Genomic DNA, 21,094 nt, shown 5'->3' on the forward strand with positions numbered 1-21,094 from the left:
ATAACTAAAAAAATGAAGGTTTTCAAAAGATAAAGAGAATTTCTGAAACTATCAAGTATCTGGGAAAACAAATGTACTGACGTGTCTATGGAAGAAAAGGGCACTAATAAATAAAGGGTAACAAATAGAAATGATTTAATACTGTTACTATTATTTTACTACTTTTTCCTGTAGCATGTGTCTGTTTTCTTATATTTCAAAGTCAACAATTTTTGTTTGACATGAGTAATTAGATCATTTTAAAATCATCTAGATAAAACAAAAAACTCTTCTGTTATAACCTGATTTTGGTTGGAATAGATTTTATGAATCATATATAAAGTTATAATGCGCTTGAGTTATTTTTGGTGTGTCATTCAGGATCCTTCGTCTCTTATCGAGACATGTTATTCCATACGAGTGTTAATATTACATTGTCTGTAAAAAGAAAAGAATATGTTTAAAAATACTTTTGATACGATATGTTTTTCAATGTTACGTAACTATAATGACCTGGAAGTGACATCACCAAGCCCTTCCTGCAACCAGACCGGCAAGATGGCGGCGGACACGCAGGTTGGTATGCCTATTTTTTGCATAACACGCCTTTCCTCTCCAAAAACCGTAAATAAGTATTATCGTATCGTTTCATATCACTGTTTGTAAACACTTGGTGTGTATGGTTTTCAATGAGAAACTCGAACAGGCGTAAAGAACAGCTAACTAGCAGGCTGTTAGCTCAGTGCTACGTAGCGATAGCCTCAGCGTTACTTTGAGAGCGAGCAGCTAAAGCTAACTGTAAACCTTGCAAACATCAAGACGATGCCTGTGTCACATTACGACAAGCGAGCTGTAACCTGATCCTGCCGTTAACCGCTCATTACGTTCGTCTGGGAGCTCGATTAACCTCAACTAATGTAAGTTGGCTAAATTAAACAGACACGCGTGTTTTTTGATGACGCGTACGTAACGTTAGGCCACGCCCTCCACGGGCATCGTAATCGGTTACCTGATGTGCATCACATACACTGTACAGCAGCAAACACGAAAACAGAGTGAGTTTCGCGTTTGTTTGTAGTTTCTTTATAAACCACCAGTTGATTTAAACCTGGCTGTCACTTATAAATGTACTTTATGATCGCAAGTTAAGGTAAGGCTTATAATCATTTCAAAATACTCAAGCCAAATGTATCCTTTTTATAAAAGACTTGTTAGGAGTTATGATAACAGTTATTAATGAAGCCTAGGGTCACATCTTCCTGATACAGAACAAGTTTGTGCCAGCAGCTGTGATTTGCCTGACGACTCGTGGCAGTCTTGTTGTTAACAGGGGGAATACACTCAAGTATTATGCAGAAACAGAAGATTCAGAACTCAGTAAATCAGTACATCATTACACTAAACCTCATCAGCAGAGTCTTGATGTAATACAACCAATGTAAACATAGCAGAACACACACCTTGACGACATGGATTGATCAAACTGAGAGATGAATAGGTGGCACAATGAATAATCTTTCTTTGAGATGTACAGTGAGGAACTTATGTCCCTGTTAAGCTGTCCTCTTCTAAATTCAGCACTACGATAATTGAGTTGTGTAATTGACTGATCAATCGGTTACTTTTCATTTATTCAGCAAACCGCACTTCTATTCCCACATGAACTGTTTTGGTCCACTGCTGTCACTGCTGGTTTCATTTACTTGGCTAAAATTAACAAAGCTGTTTTTGTACTAAACGTGACACTTACTGCAGGTTTCAGAGACGCTGAAGAAATTTGCTGTAAAAGTAACTACAGCCAGTGTCAAGGAGCGCAAGGAGATATTTGGAGAGCTAAAGCAGTGTATAAAGGGCAAAGGTGTGTTGTCTAATCCTCTACATCTAATGTGTTTGGTAATAAAATGGGTGTTGTATCCAACACTAATAATCATTTTTAAAATATTTGTTTTAGAGTTACCAGAGCCCGCCGTTAAAGGACTGTGCAAGCTCTTCTGTCTCACAGCACACAGATACCGGTGGGTGTATAACAATTTTGTGCTTCACGGAGTCATAACACAAGGCAATATTGGTGGCCTTGTTTTAGTTTGTTGGTTTGTTTTCATGGATGTGTGTGCTTCTCAGGGATGCTGCATCACGCAGAGAGGTACTCTCTGTCATTGGCCAGCTGGCTGACAGTCAGCCTGACATCCTGGTGAGCAGCCTACTCCATTGCTTGCTCAACAGTGGTGTTCTCTGCAAAAATGGACAGCCCAGGTACGCATCTAAGCTAAGCACGTAAAAAGGGATCATTTAAAAATGGCATTTTTTCTTGTTTAATATTGCAACAAGAGCTAATTAGAGCAAAATATTTTGACACTGTAAGGCTTTTACAATAAAATACATAATTTGAACATGTAAAACTTGAGATTCAGATTTTCTGATCAGATTCATTGTTATTCATATTCGCTGTACATTTTATTCTTGTCTGTTTTCAGTAAAAGCTCAGGCTCTGCTGCCTTTATCGGCTTCTCTTGGACCTGCCTTTTAGTACTTCGTGTGTTTTCTGACTCCGACAAAAGAGAAGGGCCGATATGGAAGAAACTGGTTAGCAAAAGCATTTGGCTTTTTAATGCAGATATTGTTTTGACCTTGTGTTTTATTTTGTTGGTATTGTCATCCTCCATTGTCCTTTTATTAGGTGGAGGTTCAGAGCCTTCTTGTGGCTGAAGTAGTTGGTGGAGCTAGGACAACAGCTCAGAAATCATGTCTGAAGAATGTCAGTCACCTTTGGCAAGACGTGAGTATAGTAAAAGATACAAACTGATCTTGTGATAGCAAGTCATAACACTGTTATGTGACGTAGTTCAGTGAGTAGTACAAACCCAAACACACAGGCTCATGAAATGGCCTGTTGGGCCTTGTGACGCTATATCATCCTTTTGAGACTTATGATTAAGTAGGTTCAATATTCACCGATATATGCATACACACACACACACACATAAAATTGCATAAATTACTTTGTGAAACACACTTCTCTTAGAAGTATCATTGTCTGTCTGTCTGTCTGTCTGTCTTTAACAGAACCCTGGACTGGTTGATCAGTACATTAGCACTCTGCTGAGTCTAGATCAGAGTCCTATTACCCTGCCTATGCTAGGCATGTGTTTAGACTTTTGTGCAGCCCAGAAGGATAAAACTACAATAGAAAAGCATAAGGTGAGTTTTTTTGTGCTTTTTTAAATTTGTTAACCCATTGTCCAAAAATGCTGCAACATACAAACACCAGTGTGCTGTTTTTCAGAGTGCAGTGTTGGACCTGTACGTCAAGTCTGTTCTTATGAGCAAGACAAAACCACAACAGCATATTTTGGACAAAACCAGGTTCTTATTACGTCATGTGTCCCACTCTGAGTTCAGGGAGCTGCTGCTCCCTACTGTTCAGAAGACAATGCTTCGTAGTCCAGAGAATGCAATGCAAAGTGAGACTCTGACCATTTTGAGTGCTTAATGTACACGTCGGTTTTACGCAGGAGAATAATACATTGTTTTCTTTCAGCCATTTCCTGCCTGCTGTCTAGTGTGACTCTTGATCTCAGTCAGTATGCCATGGATATTGGAAAGGCCATAGCAAGTAAGATTTAGATAGATGCTCACTTGATTTAGCAGTGGTGAATGTTTTTTTAAAGACTAAAGAGACTGAATATTCATCTTGGCATAATATAAATACTTTCTGGTATTGTCTGTTTTAGGCCAGTTGAAAGCTAATAACACCCAGCTGATGGAGGAGGCAGTCCAGGCCATGCAGAACCTGGCCAGGCAGTGTAGTGACCCCACCGCTGTTCAGGACATTGTCTCACACCTCTTTAAGATCCTCGGGGGTAAGCAATTTAATTGCCTTAATATTGTTAAAATGTGTTAATTGTATTAGGACAATCAAAATTTTACCTGATGCTTGCTTCTCGTTATACCAGGATCTGAGGGAAAGTTAACGGTTGTTGCCCAAAAGATGAGTGTGTTGTCAGGTAAAAAATCTTGCAAGCACCTTTACTTACTTAATTACTAGACATGAGATAGAAAAGTGAACATAATTTTAAGATGTTAATTTTCATGTATTTATTATAGGGATCGCCAGTTGCAGCTGTCATGCAGTGACAGGAACCTCCAGCCAGACTCTCAGCTCTGCAGTCACTGTAATGTTTGTCCCCTTTTTACAACAAGAAGGTATTGTTGTCATGTATTTATCTGTACACAAAATCTTAGCAATGTCACATATTTTTTGAGTTTAGAATTAACTTTTTATTGCTTACTGTAGTGCATGAGGGAACCTTGGTCCATGCAGTGTCAGTGCTCGCCCAGTGGAGCAATCGCCTTACAGTAGAAGTCCCCACTGCTTTCCTGGATTGGTTGAAAAAAGCTTTTACCCTTAAGACTTGCACCTCTCTGGTTCGACATGCTTACCTTCAGGCCATGCTGGGGGCGTTTAAAGGTCAGTCATTCAAGGGTTTGGATCAAACATGTAATACATGTGGCTCAATTAAGCACAATTTCTCACCTGATTCTACTCTGATGTCTAGGTGACACTCTGTCCCAGGTCTCAGACCTCATGCCCTTGTTGATCCAAACAGTAGAGAAGGCAGTAGCACAAAACTCGCAGAATGCTCTGCTTGCAGAAGCTGTGGCAGCCTCTGTTCTTTTGAGTCGATTGGCTTTGCTTGAGACGCTGCCAGGTAAGACACTTGTTCATGTAATTTGTGCAAGCTATACTAGAACTGTTGACACACAAAGATGGAAAATATGAGAATTGTTCTTTCTCTGCAGAGACGAAGTTTTCCAGTTTTTGGAACATGGTGTTGGATGAAAAAAAGCCACTTTTCACAACAGAGAAGTTCCTCTCTCAGGCCAATGAGGAAAGTAAGTGAGGCGTGCATGCATGCACGCATGTCTCAAAATATAATTTTAAGTGATTGCAATGTTCAGGAATAATAATATGCTGTCTTTACACCAGCTTTGCTCACAGTGCTGCTGTTTTGCGAAAGGCTCTTTTTGGATCATGCCCACAGACTTAATGCCAGCAAATCTCAGTGAGTCTTCTTTTGCCTACAAATTAGTTTTACAAAGTTTTAATGCATACAGTAGTGGTCTAATTATTAAATCAGACTCCTGTTGTAAACAATGTTACAAATTCCCACATTGGTTTTTTTCATATGTTGGCCAAAGTTCTCAATCTTAATTGTACTCTTAAGGAAAGTCCTCACTCATTTATACTGTAGTTATTTATTATTGTTTAACAATAATTGCCTAATTAATGAAAAATTATAGTTGTATAAATATATATGTGTGTTAAATTTACCAAGTGCACTGCTTGCAGTTATGTGGAGTGGTCACTATGACTTTGATTTTGATGTGCTTTATGTTTTGTATATATTTGCTACAGGATGTACCACCGCGCGACAGTGGCGGTTTTGTTGTCTCGGAGTTGGCATGTGAGGAAGAGGGCACAACAGAGCATCAAGAAGCTACTCTCCTCCCTGGGTGGATTCAGCCTTGCCCACGGCCTTCTTGGAGAACTTCGTGTGGTCATTAACAAACACAAAGTACAGTATTTTTCTAAGAAATTAGCATTGAACTGGTGCATTGCTCCATCTCCTGATCCGCAACCACCAATGAGTTTCCACATAACACAGAGCTAAATCTAATAGCTAATAGCAACATACACAATAGAATGTGTGTATGTTGCATATTTTTCTTTACAGTTACATGTTACAGTTTGAAAATTGAAAATAAAAGAATGTATATAATGTTTTTCTTTTAAACCGATTATTAATGATGTTATTTTGCACATTTTTAGGTTTTAACCCAAGATGTCTTGGTATCCGATTCGGGAGAGCTAACCGAGCTAGGTCGTAGTTATGTACCCCCTCGTTTTCTCCTGGATGTCCTTTGTGTGGTTAGCTCCTCTGCCGGTCAATGGGGTGACTCTACCGAGACAGAGAATTTAGCCATGGAGCTCCTCATAGTCACTCATCACCCATCCATAGGTATGGGAGTTTTTGTCTAAAATTAATTAACAGTAAAGTTGGTAACCACCGTCGTGTTGAATTGTTTATATGTAGTATGTATTAATAAAGTGAAAACATAAAGTGAAACGTTTCTTTTGCTTTGTTGACTTACAGTTGAAGCTCGCCGTGGGCTCTGGCCCGTTCTGCTCTCCAGCATGAACATAAAAGCAGAAGAATTCATAGAAAAGAATCTGGAGGTCATTCTGACACATCTACTGGAGGTCAACGCTGACAATCAGGTCTGACGATATCACACACACTATTATACTACAGTAACATAAGCTTTCTATATAAACTAACTTTAATATTAATACTTAACCTATGGAAGAAAAGATAGTAGTTAGACCCTGTTTGACTTCGTCTGTGAAGTAATTTCCCCTCTGTGGGACTATTAAAGTTTTTTTCTTTTCCTTTCTCTTAAATTGTGCAAAGCTTCTTACAGGACTTATTAAGTCTCTTATAAAGTCTCTCTTTTCTCTCCAGGCAGTAAAGAATGCTGTCGGTGCCCTCTCTGCTCTATCCCCCAACAAACTTTTGCCACGGGTGATCAGCCATGTCACCAAGGGGCTTGCTCAACCTGCTTTACTTCAGGTCACCAGGGAGGAGTATGCTATAATGCTGACCCCTGAAGGACAACTGTATGACAACAGCATTATCCAAAGGTAGAATACCTTTTTAATAACCACATCAGTAAATGCAGAAACATTTGTTGTCTGTCATTTATTCACTATTGTTTCCACATCTGCTCTTGCTTCAGTGCTCAGAAAGAAAGCACCAAGAAAGTCAACATGAAGAGAGAGAACAAGGCTTATTCCTACAAGGAGCAGATCATTGAGCTGGAGTTACAAGAGGTAATGCACATGTACTGCCAACAACTTATGGTGGTGGGTCACTCTGGATCCTCCTCCTTTCAGATTATATATATATATTTTTAATCTTGCAGGAGCTCAAGAAGAAAAAAGGCATTAAAGAGGAGGTGCAGCTAACTAGTAAACAGAAGGAAATGATTCAAGTCCAGCTTGATAGAGAGGCTGCTATTCGCAAGAGACTTCAGGGGGTATGGAAACAATTTACTAAACGATTTCTCGTCAAATTGTGCCTGCCACCTTCTTGTTGACATGTGGCTTTCCTTTATTGTCCCCAGCTGAATGAGGAGTTGATGAGTGTGGTGGGTCTGTTAGAAGCTACTCTGGTAGAGAGACCAGCTCAGATCACCAGGGAGCTTCCTAGTGTCCTTCAGGTCCTGATGCCACTGCTACACTCTCCTCTAGCTGCTCCGTGCATCCAGAAGGTCTTCTTGGACATCGGAGTATGCCTTATGCCAAAAGCACTTCATTCTCTAGGTACACATCATTACTCTGTTGCTAAACCCAGGTTTGTGTCTTTGCATATTAAATAAAAATGACTGCATTTTTTCCTTCTAGCTGTACTTGTGGGGCATGTGACTTTGCGGTTAATGAAGCCTGAGTGTGATCTGGACAAGGCCTGGGGACAGGAGGACCTAAATACAGCAGCCCATCGCACATTAGTGCTGCTTCACAACTACACTGTCCCACAGAGAGATGGCAAGACTACTGGTAAGAACACACCGTATTTTCCAGGCTATAGAGCGTACCCGAGTTTAAGCTGCACCCACTAGATTAAATTGCCTGTAACAAAGCTGAAATATAGCGGTCTACCAGAAGAGTCGCTCACTGATCGCCATCTTCATGTTCCTCCTGTTCACTGAAACCACTAAAGTTCTTTAGTGTCCGAATAGAACGGCCTCAGTATTTCTTCATCATACATTGTCTCAGTCTGCTTTTGTTTACACTCTGTGTTGCTTTTCGTCTCAAGAATAATCCTTCACCTTTGCGCCTGTGCTGCCTTCATCACGCAGCAGTCCAGCCTTCACACCCATTGGTGTTAGTTGATTTTTTTTTTTTTTTTTTACCCTGCTCCATGATGTCAGGATCCACTGGGAGACTTGAGCAAAAGTTGTTTTTTTTCTCATCCAAGCCTTCCACTCAGCTCGGGGTGCCACTTTAAATTCACAGTTCAGTGCTCGGGTGAACAGGCCTTTTCATTTTTTAAATCAGAGACACCATGATATTCCGCCATTTTCATTGGCTCAACTTTCCACTCTCTCTGTTCACCCAGTCTTCAAGTCTTTTTTTTTTTACCTACAGAACTTGTTTTCTTCCAAATCTGCCAACACATGTTTTTCCATGTGTATTAATCTCAAAAAAACCACTGAGGAATTCAGTGTGAGTGTGTTTAAAATTTAAAGTCATTGCGCTGTTACCTATTGATTGCTCGACCAGGACTTCTTTTTATGTGATAACTTTTGTGATCAAGTTTTTTAAACAAAAGTGTGGCAAAAATATATTAATAAATAATCTAATTTGACCTCATTCTTGATTTATCATTGATGATCTTTACCCTTTTTTTAATAGTAATACCATCATGGCTTTCTTTCATTTCTTTAGAAGTTGCTCCGCTGTCTGCTCCAGCCTTTTCCTTTTGCTTCCCTCTGCTCAACACCACCCTCAGAGACTCTTCAGGCAGCACAGAGGAGGCAGAGAACATTATGACAAGAGCTTTGCAGGTCATCAATGAACACTCACAGCTTCGAGCCAGCACAGAAAGTGATGACCTTGTGATAGATGAGGTAAAGACTTAACATTAGTATTTAATGACTGGGACCTGCGCAGAAGACTTGTTTTGATAAAGAATTCTTTTATAACATGAGTAATGTTTGCCGTTTGGGCTATTCGCCTCTTTGCCTAATATGGTTATTTGTTTACATAGAGACACCACTGTGTAACAGAAATTTGTTTGTTTAATGGAGTTATGTACTACCTATTGTTTTTATTATCTTAGAATGGCCCTGAACTCCTTCCACGTGTAAACATGCTGCAGCTACTGACAAGAATTATTTCCACTGGCACCCCAAGACTCCAGGTATACAAAGAGTTTATGGACAGAAAAATATTTTTAATATAAATACGTAATTATGTAAATGCCTTATTTCTATTGTATATAAATTATTTTTTTAATATTTGATGTGCCAAAGTCCTTGGGCAAGGCACTGAACCCCGAGTTGGCCTCTGTGTCAGCATAAGCTGCATAGCAGCTCTGCCACCGGTGTATGTTTGTGTGTGAATGGGTGAATGTGAATACAGTACTAAATCGCTTTGTGTACCACTATGGTAAAAGAGCGCAGGATCCTTTATCATTACCAAAGGACTCATTTGTAGTCGCATGAAAAATAGTTTTCCTGTGTCTTTATAAGACAGCTTATTATATACATGCCAGTAACCTTGTAATGCGAGATGTTTCACTCTGTTTCAGGTGTTGGCTTCCCAGTGCTTGACTGCCCTGTGTGCCAGTGCTGGAGGAGGAGAGGGCTGCACTGTAGCAGAGCAGCCAGAGATAGATGTCCTGCTGGATGCTCTGATGTCACCATGCTTCGTGGTCCGTGATGCTGCTCTCAGGGTGAGTGTTGTACCTGTTAATGTACTGTATTTGTTCACAATGGAAGAGTTAAGACATGTATTTCAGTCTGAAGTTTTAAATCAGAAAACCCATTTTAGGCTTATGCTTTGAACTTGCTTTTGGCATTGTGCAGATAAACCTTTTGTGCGTACACATTACTCTGTATTTCCGTACAGGGATTGTTGGAGATGGAATTTGCATTGCCCACAGACAGCACAGAGGCCAGCGGGCTGAACTTGCTTTGTAGACTTTGGGTTGCCAGGTTTGATGTTGAGGAGGAAGGAAGAGCCTTAGCAGAGAAGTATGTACCATGTTTTTTGTCACTTTTCCCCATTTTTCCTGCATTTATGTAACCCCTCTAAAATCCTAACTTTAAGAGAGGTGAAATTTGAACATTCAACATCTTAACTAATGTTGTGGCTTGTTTATCTCTATTAGATTGTGGGAGTCTCTTGATCTGGAGTTGGTCTCTGATCTCTGCTCCCTGCTAATTGGAGACATCACCCACCATGAGGAGGCAGTTCGCTCTGCTGCAGCTGAAGCTTTGTCAAGTGCTGTCTCCCAGTACACAGACCAGTCTGCTGCAGTGCTTGGCCAGTTGACTGAACTCTACCACCAGAAACTTTATGTAAGAACTGCCATAGCGGAGTCACACATTATTCATCTTCTAGGCTAGGGCTAGATATTTCTGAGCTCAGAAACCAAAGTACGATAGACTTTTAATTCTTTTTTGTTTTTATTACAGAGGCCCCCACCTGTGCTGGATGCCCTGGGCAGAGTCATATCTGAAGCGCCACCTGACCAGTGGGAGGCCAGGTAAATCTGCCTAAGCTGTTTGTGCATTAATGAGTGTTGTTCATTGTAAACGGTTATCCATAATGCATGCTATTAGTAAAGGCAAAAACCTTTGGGTCAATTCTGAAATGGAGAGATGCCAAAACACTGCAATACTGCACCTTTTTATAGCTGGTATTTTTGCATGTCAAAAATATTATTTGAACTCTACAAATCATAAAATGTTTAATTCTTTGTATTGCATCTGTTGCAGGTGCGGCATTGCTCTGGCACTGAACAAGCTATCCCAGTACCTGAATGAATCTCAGGTCACCCCTCTGTTCCTGTTTTTTGTACCTGATGCTCTGAACGACCGCCACGCTGAGGTGCGGCGCTGCATGCTGGATGCTGCCCTCTCGGCTCTCAACACCCACGGAAAGGTACAGTTTAATGATCAGTTTTTATCTGCTTATTATCTTTATATTTAACTGTGCATAATAAGTGTCAAATATTGCAAAATTATTTATTTAACCATTTATTCCTTGGACTGTACCTAACATAATAGGACAACGTGAGCTCCCTGTTACCAGTGTTTGAGGAGTTCCTGAAGAATGCCCCCCAGGACGCCAGCTATGATTCAGTTCGTCAGAGTGTGGTTATCCTTATGGGTTCTTTGGCTAAACATCTGGATAAAAGTGACCCCAAAGTCAAACCCATTGTGGCCAAGCTTATCACTGCACTCTCAACACCATCACAGCAGGTAAGCAGCTAACTGTGTTCCCTGACTTTAGATCTTCATATGAAATGGAGAATTTTCATCATCTCGTGTTTCATCATTCGTTATCAGGTCCAGGAGTCTGTGGCCGGCTGCTTACCTCCTTTAGTTCCTGCGATTAAGGAGGATGCTGCAGGCATCGTACGAAATTTACTCCAGTTGCTACTAGAGAGTGACAAGTATGCAGAGAGGAAAGGAGCAGCCTATGGACTGGCTGGCTTGGTCAAAGGTCTTGGGATTTTGGCACTTAAACAGCAAGACATTATGACTACGCTGACTGATGCCATTCAAGATAAGAAAAACTTCAGACGGAGGGAAGGTCAGTGATTTTTGAAATATTCAATCTCTGCACCTTGTTTTGCATTAATTTGCACTTTAGCTAGAGTAAATGTAATGTTTGACAGTCACTTGCTGAAGGTACGTGACTATGCGTGTTGAAGGAAATTAGAGCCTACCGTTGTATCTGGGGTACCTGGACAACATTGCATTTTATCAGATGACCCCATGACATTTCAGTCTCAATATTTTGACTCTAAAACAAGAATCTGCTGACTTTGGAGGTGTTTAAAAGTAGGTATTTTTCCATTCTAGGAGCACTGTTTGCCTTCGAGATGTTGTGCAACATGTTGGGGAAGCTCTTTGAGCCATACGTGGTCCATGTGCTACCTCACCTCCTGCTCTGCTTTGGTGATGGTAACCAGTATGTCAGAGAGGTGAGAGGGAAAATTGTACCCACTGTCTCTGGCATCACATTTTGCTGATATATATCTAACAGTGTTAAAGACAAAATTTCGATTTTAATGTACCTTTTCCAGGCTGCAGATGACTGTGCCAAAGCTGTAATGAGGAACCTCAGTGCCCATGGGGTGAAGCTAGTTCTTCCATCCTTGCTTGTCGCTCTGGAGGAGGAGTCCTGGAGAACTAAAGCAGGTGTGCCTGAAACACTGAAAGATTGATATATACATACATTTATAAATCAGTAAATGACTTGTCATACTCTTAAGATTCTCATTGGTCACCTGTGTTTTTCTTCCAGGCTCAGTGGAGTTGTTGGGTGCAATGGCTTACTGTGCTCCCAAGCAGTTGTCCTCCTGTCTGCCCAGCATCGTGCCGAAACTGACAGAGGTGCTGACTGACTCCCATGTGAAGGTACAGAAAGCTGGCCAGCAAGCCCTTCGACAGATCGGCTCAGTCATCCGCAACCCGGAAATCCTGGGTGAGCTAGTTACGTTATATGAAAAAAACAGCCATTGAAAAAAAAACTGCTAACATTTATATAACAGATGCACCTGTTTAGTATACTAGTATTTTAACAGATTGTTTCTCTCTAAGCTATCACACCCATCCTGCTGGACGCTCTTACTGATCCATCCAGAAGAACACATACATGCCTGCAGACATTGCTGGACACGAAGTTTGTACACTTCATTGATGCCCCCTCCTTAGCCCTCATCATGCCCATCGTCCAGAGAGCCTTCCAGGATCGGTCAACTGACACTCGCAAGATGGCCGCTCAGATTATTGGCAACATGTACTCCCTCACCGATCAGAAGGTACACCAAATTGACAAACTTTCTTCAAACAACTCCATGTTTTCTTTAATGGTGTAAAATGTGTTGTTGTTGTTTATAGGATCTGTCACCCTACCTGCCTAGTGTAATTCCTGGACTGAAGGCCTCTCTGCTGGACCCAGTCCCAGAGGTGTGTTTACTCATTAAAAACAATGCTCCTGTAATGTCGGCTCTCTCTGCATGTTAAAGTGAAACTATAATTGTGCCTCTTCTCCTCTAGGTACGAACTGTTTCAGCCAAGGCCCTGGGTGCAATGGTAAAGGGAATGGGTGAATCCTGCTTTGATGACCTTTTGCCATGGTTGATGGAAACCCTGGCCTCTGAACAGAGCTCTGTAGATCGCTCTGGAGCTGCACAAGGTTTGTTCTTCTTCACTTTTGATCATATTCTTTGTGTTATCTATCATTTATCAAGTATGTCACAAACCTGTGTGCCATCAGGTCTGGCTGAGGTGATGGCTGGACTGGGAGTGGAAAAGTTGGACAAGTTGATGCCAGACGTGGTGCAAACAGCCAGCAAGGTGGACATTGCGTCTCATGTCAGGGATGGCTACATCATGATGTTTATCTACCTTCCCCTCACCTTTGGAGAGAGGTTCACTCCCTATGTGGGACCTATCATCCCTTGCATTCTCAAGGTAATGGCTGCCCTTATGTATATGTCATATGTACAACAGCTTTAGTTGTTTTAGTTCCATCACATTGTTGCACATTCATGTTGATTATCTCTCCTGTGTGTCCCACTAGGCTCTGGCTGATGAGAATGAATATGTCAGAGACACAGCGTTACGAGCTGGACAGCGAATCATTAGCATGTATGCTGAGACTGCCATCGCTCTGCTGCTACCTGAGCTGGAACAGGGTCTGTTCGATGACCTGTGGAGAATCCGGTTAGATTTAAATGCACTGTAACACATTAGAGATTGAATATCTGTCACCGTTGAACTGAGTAACTGTGGGTTTCTGATGTTGCTCATTTTAGGTTCAGCTCTGTACAGCTGCTTGGAGATTTGCTATTTCATATTTCTGGAGTGACAGGAAAAATGACCACAGAGACCGCTTCTGAGGATGACAACTTTGGAACAGCTGCTTCCAATAAGGTATGTAGTTTAATTTATGGTTTTGCAGATCTGTCTGATTAATGCTTTTACTTGCCATCACTGTAGTGCTGCTGTGTAGGAGAGTATTCATATGTTATTGTATTGTTAACTTTGACTTGCCTTGTCTTAGGCTATCATTGCTGCGTTGGGTGCTGAGAGGCGTAACCGTGTCCTCTCTGGCCTCTACATGGGTCGTTCAGACACTCAGCTAGTGGTTCGACAGGCTTCTCTCCATGTGTGGAAGATTGTGGTGTCCAACACCCCCAGAACTCTTCGAGAGATCCTACCAACTCTCTTTTCTCTCTTGCTGGGTTTCCTGGCCTCCACATGCCCTGACAAGAGAACGGTATTGCCTTTTCTTTTCTTTTTTCCACTGCATTTTTTTTGCTGTCACTGGTTAAGTTTTTTACCTATGTTCTTTTTCTGCATACTGTTTTAGATTGCTGCCCGGACCCTGGGTGACCTAGTGAGGAAGCTGGGAGAAAAGATTCTGCCTGAGATCATTCCCATTTTGGAGGAAGGACTACGCTCTGACAAGAGTGATGAGAGACAAGGTGTTTGCATCGGCCTGAGTGAGATCATGAAATCCACCAGCAAAGATGCAGTAAGTCACACATTTTACTTATTGTGTACATCTATAAAATTACTGTACCGTAAATTAGGAAATTTAGTCTCTGCATCAATATTTATTATATTAACTGGAGATTCTGGCTATGTGGTGTCATGAGAGATGAGCAAGCTGTCCAGGATGCACCTGGAGTGAATGTATTGATAAAAATGTTTTAAATGCTTTATAGAACAACTTTCTATAAAGCATTGTAGCATAACACTGGCTTGTGATCATTCTGTATCATATCAAAAATGAAAGGACACGTTTTGTCTGGTCATTCAAAATGTAAAGGTTAAATAACACCAGGATTTAATAACAAAAATAAATGTTGTGTTATTCCATGGTGATTTTGCTGCAGGTGCTTGTCTTCTCTGAGTCACTGGTTCCCACCGTGAGGAAGGCTCTCTGTGATCCTCTAGAGGAAGTTCGAGAGGCTGCAGCTAAAACCTTTGAGCAGCTCCATGCAACTATTGGCCACCAGGCGCTGGATGACATTCTGCCTACTCTGCTCAAACAGCTGGTAGGAAATCAGTTTAAAATCAATATTGCATTATAAACTTTTTAACCTGGCTTTATAACACTGAATAAAGCTTCGAAGTCATGGATTACTTTGAAAAAAGTGATCCATGCCTTTGTTACCACCTGGCTGGATTACTGCAATGCACTTTATTTGGGTTGCAGTCAATCATCTGTCTCTCGTTTGCAGCTCGTCTGAAATATGAGTACATTTACCCCATTTTGTTCTCACTTCCTTGGATGCCTGTACATTTCAGGATCCATTTTAAACTTTATTTATTTTTAAATGTTTAAATGCCCCACTGTACCTCTCCTGCACCCATATGTTTCATCACGGTCACCTGGGAATGTCTTTTCCCAGGATGAGGAGGAGACAGCTGAGTTTGCTTTGGATGGTCTGAAGCAAGTCATGGCAGTGAAGAGTCGTTCTGTGCTGCCTTATCTGGTGCCAAAGGTACTGTCATGGTCCAGTATTTTCTAGCCATTTGAGGCTTTTTTTTAATTGCATCTGCCTGTGTATTTATATTATTGTTGTTCGGTTGCACCAGTTGACTGCTGCTCCAGTGAACACACGAGTGCTGGCTTTCCTCTCCGCGGTGGCTGGAGACGCTCTGACGCGCCACCTAGGGGTCATCCTGCCCGCCATCCTTTCCTCCCTCAAAGGGAAGCTGGGAACAGAGGATGAAGCACAGGTAACACGGCATTCATGGGACTCCTGGTGTGCCATATTCCTGCATTCTTGAAAGACTTTCCTTTTTCTCTCCTTTTAAACATTGCTGGTTGATTTACCTGATTTACTAAATACCTATTTCTCTCTCCTTCAGGAGTTGTGCAACTGCCAAACAGTGATCCTTTCGGTGGAAGATGAAGTGGGACAGCGTATCATCATAGAGGACATGCTAGAGGCCACACGGTCCACTGACCCAGGCCTTCGACAGGCTGCGGTCACTATCCTTAATGCCTACTTTGCTCGTACACGCCTGGATTACAGTTCCCACACACGCACCCTGCTGTCCGGTCTGATCCGCCTTCTTAATGACTCTAACCCTGAAGTCTTGTCTCAGAGCTGGGACACCATTAATTCCATTACTAAGGTATGTTTAAAAAAAACAGAACTGAACACAAATTGGTCATTATACTGTGAATTTTTTTTATTTCATATTTTTAAAATTCAACTCTTAATGTTACTGATTGCTTTATAGAAACTTGATGCAAGCAGCCAGCTGGCTCTAATTGATGACCTGCATCGAGACATTAGGTCAGCAGCTGCAGATGTGAAGGGGGATCACCTACCAGGGTTCTGTTTGCCTAAGAAGGTAAGAAAAGTCCATCTAAACAATAAACAGCGTGACTATTGCCTCTTAACTTTACCACATCCCTTTGTCTTCCTGCACTATGAATTATCTTGAACTTTAACTTAACAGCCAAATGTGACCAGTCACTCTTGTTTTTGTGTGTCATGGTCACAACTTCTTTGACTATAATACATGGAAAGCCTAATCTTGATCACGTTTAAGTTGAAATAGTTCAGGGTAACATATTTTACTTAACTATTGCCGACATGATGGACCAATAATTATCTATCAATAATGTTTTTCAATCCAGTGTTGGAAAATGATCATATTTCTTAATTTATTGAACTCTCTGCAAGTATTATTCCCTAAAATGATACTTTGAGACTTTTACCTGTAGCAAATTGAAACAACAATAGACTAATATTAAGTACTTATTAGTCAACATGATGAAAATCTCTTGATAAGAAAAAAGCCTCCTAGAATGTACATTATGTTGGAAAGATTATAAACCTGAGACCGTATCAGTTAATTAATTTTGAGACTTGTCATCTTTCAGTAATGAAAACGTATATGTTACTGCCCTGTTATCTGACAGTTATACTGCTCTTTTTGTTCTTAGGGCGTGACCTGCATCCTGCCTGTCCTGAGAGAGGGTGTCCTCACTGGCAGCCCTGAGCAGAAAGAAGAGGCAGCTAAAGCGTTAGGAGCGGTCATCAAGCTGACTTCGCCTGAGGCTCTGCGGCCCTCTGTCATCAACATAACTGGACCTCTTATTCGTATTTTGGGAGACCGCTTTGCCTGGACAGTGAAGAGCGCTCTGCTGGAGACTCTTACACTCCTGTTAGCGAAGGTCTTTATTTCCGTCTATATGTGGGGCCAACAGTGGGACTAGATACTGTTGTAAACATGGAACTTAATTTTTTAATTTTAGCCTGGAGTCACAAAGTTTAACTCTAAACATGTGATTGTATCTCACCTATAGGTGGGCATTGCCTTAAAGCCCTTCCTGCCTCAGCTGCAGACTACCTTTCTGAAAGCTCTGCTAGATTCAAGCCGTGCAGTGAGGCTGAGGGCTGCCGAAGCTTTAGGCCAACTAGTTTCCATCCACACCAAGGTGGACCCACTTTTCATTGAGCAGCTGTCTGCAATTCGGAACGCTGAGGACTCTGGAGTCCGGTAGGTACTCTTACTGTAGACCTTCTATTGTAGTTGTCACCTCACATTTAACAACAGTTGTAGCCCATCTCCTCGATACATCTGCGTGCATCTGTCGTGCAGCCCATTCTTTGTGAACCCCCCAATGAGTGAAAAGGCTTTGGTTCACAATCTTCTCAAGGCTGCAGTCAGTCCCGTTTTTGTGCATCCATGATGGTACTGAACCACACTGAGATCCACCCTCGCTGTGGGAAGGAAAGATTGTGCAGGTCTTTCCTTCCTTCTGCTGTCAGACTTTATAGTGAAGATTTCTAACATGGTGCACACCACACTGCCGCACACCACACTGCCACACACATGATGCAATTACACCAGTCACTTTAGCTCACTGTCTTTCATTATTATTTACGGTGTATTTATTATTTTCTGCATTATTTGTCTTTTCGTGCTGTCACAACATGGCAATTTCTCCATCACGGGACAAATAAAGGGTTTCTATTCTAAGGCTTGTTAAACCTTCTCGGGTATTTTTGAGTTAATTAGTGCATTGGACAGCATGGGTCTACAACACTGAACTTTCTTATAATAATTTAAGGTTTTCATTAGCAGTAAGCAATAATCATTGCCTTTAAATAAGGTATTGGTTAAAATATGTTTAATAAATTTGAGGTTCACTTTTTAAATTTAATTGCAGAAATAACTTACTGTACATTATTTGCCTGTCATAAATGTAGTATGACACATGTCTACCAGGGGCAAGTTTTTTTAGCTGTCTCCCTCAATGGGTAAAAAACAAATATAAAGAATAGTAGCGTATTTTTTTAAAAGGTAAAAATCTGGTGCTGCTTGTTTTATGTAGTTCTTTAAATCATGCCTGTGTTTATGCCCTTACAGGGAGACTATGCTTCAAGCCTTAAGGTTTGTCATCCAAGGGGCTGGGTCTAAGGTAGATTCAACAATCCGCAAGAACATCACCACTACATTACTCAGCATGCTGGGACATGATGAGGTATGACAGGAGGAGCAGATACTTGGAGCTGTGAGGGTTTTGTTGTAATCTGTGGCCAACATACTTCTTTTCAAACATTACAGTAAAGTAATTACCAATGAAATTAAGTCAGTGGAGTTTCCTCTGATCGCAGTACAAAAACGGAAATCGGGCACAGAGGATGTGGTTTTCTAAAAAGGTGTGTGTGTGTGTGTGTGTGTGTGTGTGTGTGTGTGTGTGTGTGTGTGTGTGTGTGTGTGTGTGTGTGTGTGTGTGTGTGTGTGTGTGTGTGTGTGTGTGTGTGTGTGTGTGTGTGTGTGTGTGTGTGTGTGTGTGTGTGTGTGTGTGTGTGTGTGTGTGTGTGTGTGTGTGTGTGTGTGTGTGTGTGTGTGTGTGTGTGTGTGTGTGTGTGTGTGCACATATAGGATGCAACTCGAATGGCTTCAGCAGGCTGTGTTGGTGAGCTGTGCGCCTTCCTGTCTGAGGAGGAGCTGAGGAGTATGTTACTTCAGCATGTTTTGGGTTGGTATTCATCACTTATCACTACTATTATTCTTTGAAGTCAATAACACCTCCATGGTGTATTTCAAATGTAAAATTGTTTTGTAAAAGTGTTGTTTACTATCAGAATAAAATAACATTTTATTAATAAATATAACTATTAATATTTTTTAGGTTACAATTTACCTGCAGAAGGTTCTATGTGATGGGTTTAGTTCATATTCAGTCCATATATAAGCACAGGCTAATGAAATACCACTCTCTTTTCCTGCCTTCAGCAGACATCTCAGGTGTGGACTGGATGGTGCGTCATGGCCGCAGCTTGGCCCTGGCCATAGCGGTCAAGTGTGCTTCCGAGAAGCTGTGTGGAAGTGAATATTGCGAACCTGTGACGGAAACCATTTTAGCGAATGCCACTGCTGACAGGGTGAGGAGTTGGTTCATGTGTGGGCCAATGTTTCTGCCTTCTTAGTAATCTACTCTTTATTCTTTTCGTTTTACCGAAAGCTTCAGCTATAACAATTTGGCTAGAGTCTTGCAGTTATTGTAATGTTTCCCAGCACCTGGAGATACTTCAAGGATTTACTTCCTCTGGGTAGGAAATATAGTGGCTCATTATCCACAGTGGATTATACAATATATAACTTGTTATGCTCGTTAACTTCAGGGGGTTCATATTCATTGGAGAATTTTAAACTACATTGTAATAATTAGTGTAGCTTACACTGCATGATGTTCTCTATTGCGCACCCACAGTATATGTCATTGCTGTTCCTACTCCTTGTTTGTTGTTTGTTTAAGGCAATGCCCACCACTAGTTATTTTGTTCCACTTCCAGATACCCATTGCCACCAGTGGCATCAGAGCACTGGGATATCTGATGAGACACCATCTGAGAACACAAGGAGGCAGTAGCATTTCCCAGCGCATCATCACACAGTTTGTCAAGGTAAAGCAAGAACCACTTTATTGAACTTCATAAACACAGGTTGTTGGCTGTCTTTTCTATATCTGTTTAGATGAGGATTGGATATGATATGATCTAATGTTTTAATATTTCAAAAATATGTGAAATAACAACTAATAATTATCTTTTTTTTTTGTTTTTCTGCTTATTGCTTTAGCTTTTACTGTTTTACTGCCTTTGGATATGTAGAAAGGACAATGCTCTGACAAGTACCTGCTTTGACAGCCTGTATTAGATGGAAGCTTTTTTGGTTCTGACATCTGTTGCTTTATGACTACATAGTGTCTTCAGAATCAGTCCAGTGACATCAGACTGGTGGCAGAGCGGGTGCTGTGGTGGGTGTTCAAAGATCCAGCTACACCCTCCATGGAGGGTAGTCTGATCAAGCCTGTGCTGAAGAGTCTGCTTGACAACACCAAGGACAAGAACACCACGGTCAGAGCCCAGAGCGAACACACCATTGTCAACCTGCTACGACTTCGCCAGGGTGAAGAAACCCTGCAGGTCAGTCTATAGGCAACTCTAATATATTTAGCATATACAGATGATGTACCAAAAAAAACATGGTCTAACTTCTACTTTGTATCCTTTCTGTAATTCAGGCTATGACTGCCATTCTGGACTCTGCAAGTAATGACCTATTGTCAGAGTGTCATCGCCGGTCCTTGAAAAAAATCGCCAGCTTGCCAGACTCCAATGAAGAGATAGATGACACCATCCTAACATGATATGGCAGGACTCAGCTGTAAAATGATGTCTGCACAATTTATGTGAAACAAATCTCCACTGTATGGAAACCCCAGACACACTCGCCACACATGCTCATAGTGCCCCTCAAGGACCAAGGCTGAGATGGGAAATGTTTTGACTCCTTCCTTCCCTGAAAACTTTTTTTTCCACATCCTTTTTACCTTTCACCATTGTTTTAGCGGCCAATTTCTAATTTTTATTTTATCTCACAAGGTGCAGGTTATTCACCTGTACTAAACTACATTAGGAAGACACAATGCCAAATCTGTTTTGGAAGTTTCAGTATTTTGCTACTTATTTTACAAAATTATTTCAACCATTTCAGACATTACTGTAATGAAGTGACACGCCTGTGTTTTATTTGGCTTTGTGTGAGAGTTGTTTGGGGGAAAGCAACCTCTTGAAAGCATAAAAATAAGGTTGTAAAAAGGCAATACAAAAATAAAAAAACGTGATTTCATATTGTACTGAGTGAAATGATAAAAACATGTTTCCTTCAAGGTGCTATGAAACTATCACATTTAGTCCCAATGGATTTCTGCAAGACAACGGCATTTCTTTTTTTGTCTTTCAAAGATTCCAGCAGTGACTTCAGT

General features: G+C 41.1%; 1 protein-coding gene across 2 annotated transcripts; it reads left to right on the top strand.

Annotated features, from left to right (window-relative positions):
- The first annotated feature begins 491 nt into the window (after positions 1–491).
- gcn1 (GCN1 activator of EIF2AK4) lies at positions 492–20,958 on the top strand. Of its 2 annotated transcripts, none has more exons than XM_029161623.2 (57): positions 492–555; positions 1,735–1,837; positions 1,931–1,994; positions 2,101–2,232; positions 2,454–2,562; positions 2,657–2,755; positions 3,043–3,177; positions 3,263–3,440; positions 3,518–3,592; positions 3,711–3,839; positions 3,933–3,983; positions 4,084–4,182; positions 4,274–4,447; positions 4,536–4,688; positions 4,780–4,872; positions 4,967–5,042; positions 5,396–5,555; positions 5,810–5,999; positions 6,135–6,259; positions 6,504–6,682; positions 6,778–6,871; positions 6,964–7,077; positions 7,165–7,363; positions 7,445–7,597; positions 8,489–8,670; positions 8,883–8,963; positions 9,354–9,497; positions 9,674–9,798; positions 9,936–10,125; positions 10,243–10,313; positions 10,546–10,711; positions 10,837–11,031; positions 11,119–11,365; positions 11,638–11,759; positions 11,862–11,976; positions 12,083–12,262; positions 12,379–12,599; positions 12,679–12,747; positions 12,838–12,976; positions 13,058–13,254; positions 13,364–13,506; positions 13,599–13,716; positions 13,847–14,062; positions 14,156–14,320; positions 14,685–14,846; positions 15,204–15,296; positions 15,391–15,534; positions 15,667–15,936; positions 16,045–16,158; positions 16,757–16,987; positions 17,120–17,313; positions 18,187–18,301; positions 18,706–18,802; positions 19,060–19,208; positions 19,620–19,730; positions 20,031–20,252; positions 20,351–20,958. In XM_029161623.2, exons 1-57 carry the CDS (start codon positions 538–540, stop codon positions 20,474–20,476), a joined length of 8,016 nt encoding a protein of 2,671 aa, XP_029017456.1. In that variant the 5' UTR covers positions 492–537; the 3' UTR covers positions 20,477–20,958. The 2 variants fall into 2 exon arrangements, with proteins under 2 accessions (XP_029017456.1, XP_029017457.1); XM_029161624.2 differs by having other exon boundaries at positions 19,063–19,208.
- Positions 20,959–21,094: the final 136 nt, after the last annotated feature.

The sequence above is a fragment of the Betta splendens genome, chromosome 9 (assembly GCF_900634795.4).
Source record: "Betta splendens chromosome 9, fBetSpl5.4, whole genome shotgun sequence".
In the NCBI taxonomy this organism is placed as follows: domain Eukaryota; kingdom Metazoa; phylum Chordata; class Actinopteri; order Anabantiformes; family Osphronemidae; genus Betta; species Betta splendens.

What these genes read in the sequence shown, in the direction of transcription:
- gcn1 (XM_029161623.2), top strand. An exon ending in TTTGCTTGAGACGCTGCCAG is followed by an intron (nt 4,689 to 4,779) that starts GTAAGACACTTG and finishes CTTTCTCTGCAG; the next exon opens with AGACGAAGTTTTCCAGTTTT. An exon ending in GGTTCTGTTTGCCTAAGAAG is followed by an intron (nt 16,159 to 16,756) that starts GTAAGAAAAGTC and finishes TTTTGTTCTTAG; the next exon opens with GGCGTGACCTGCATCCTGCC.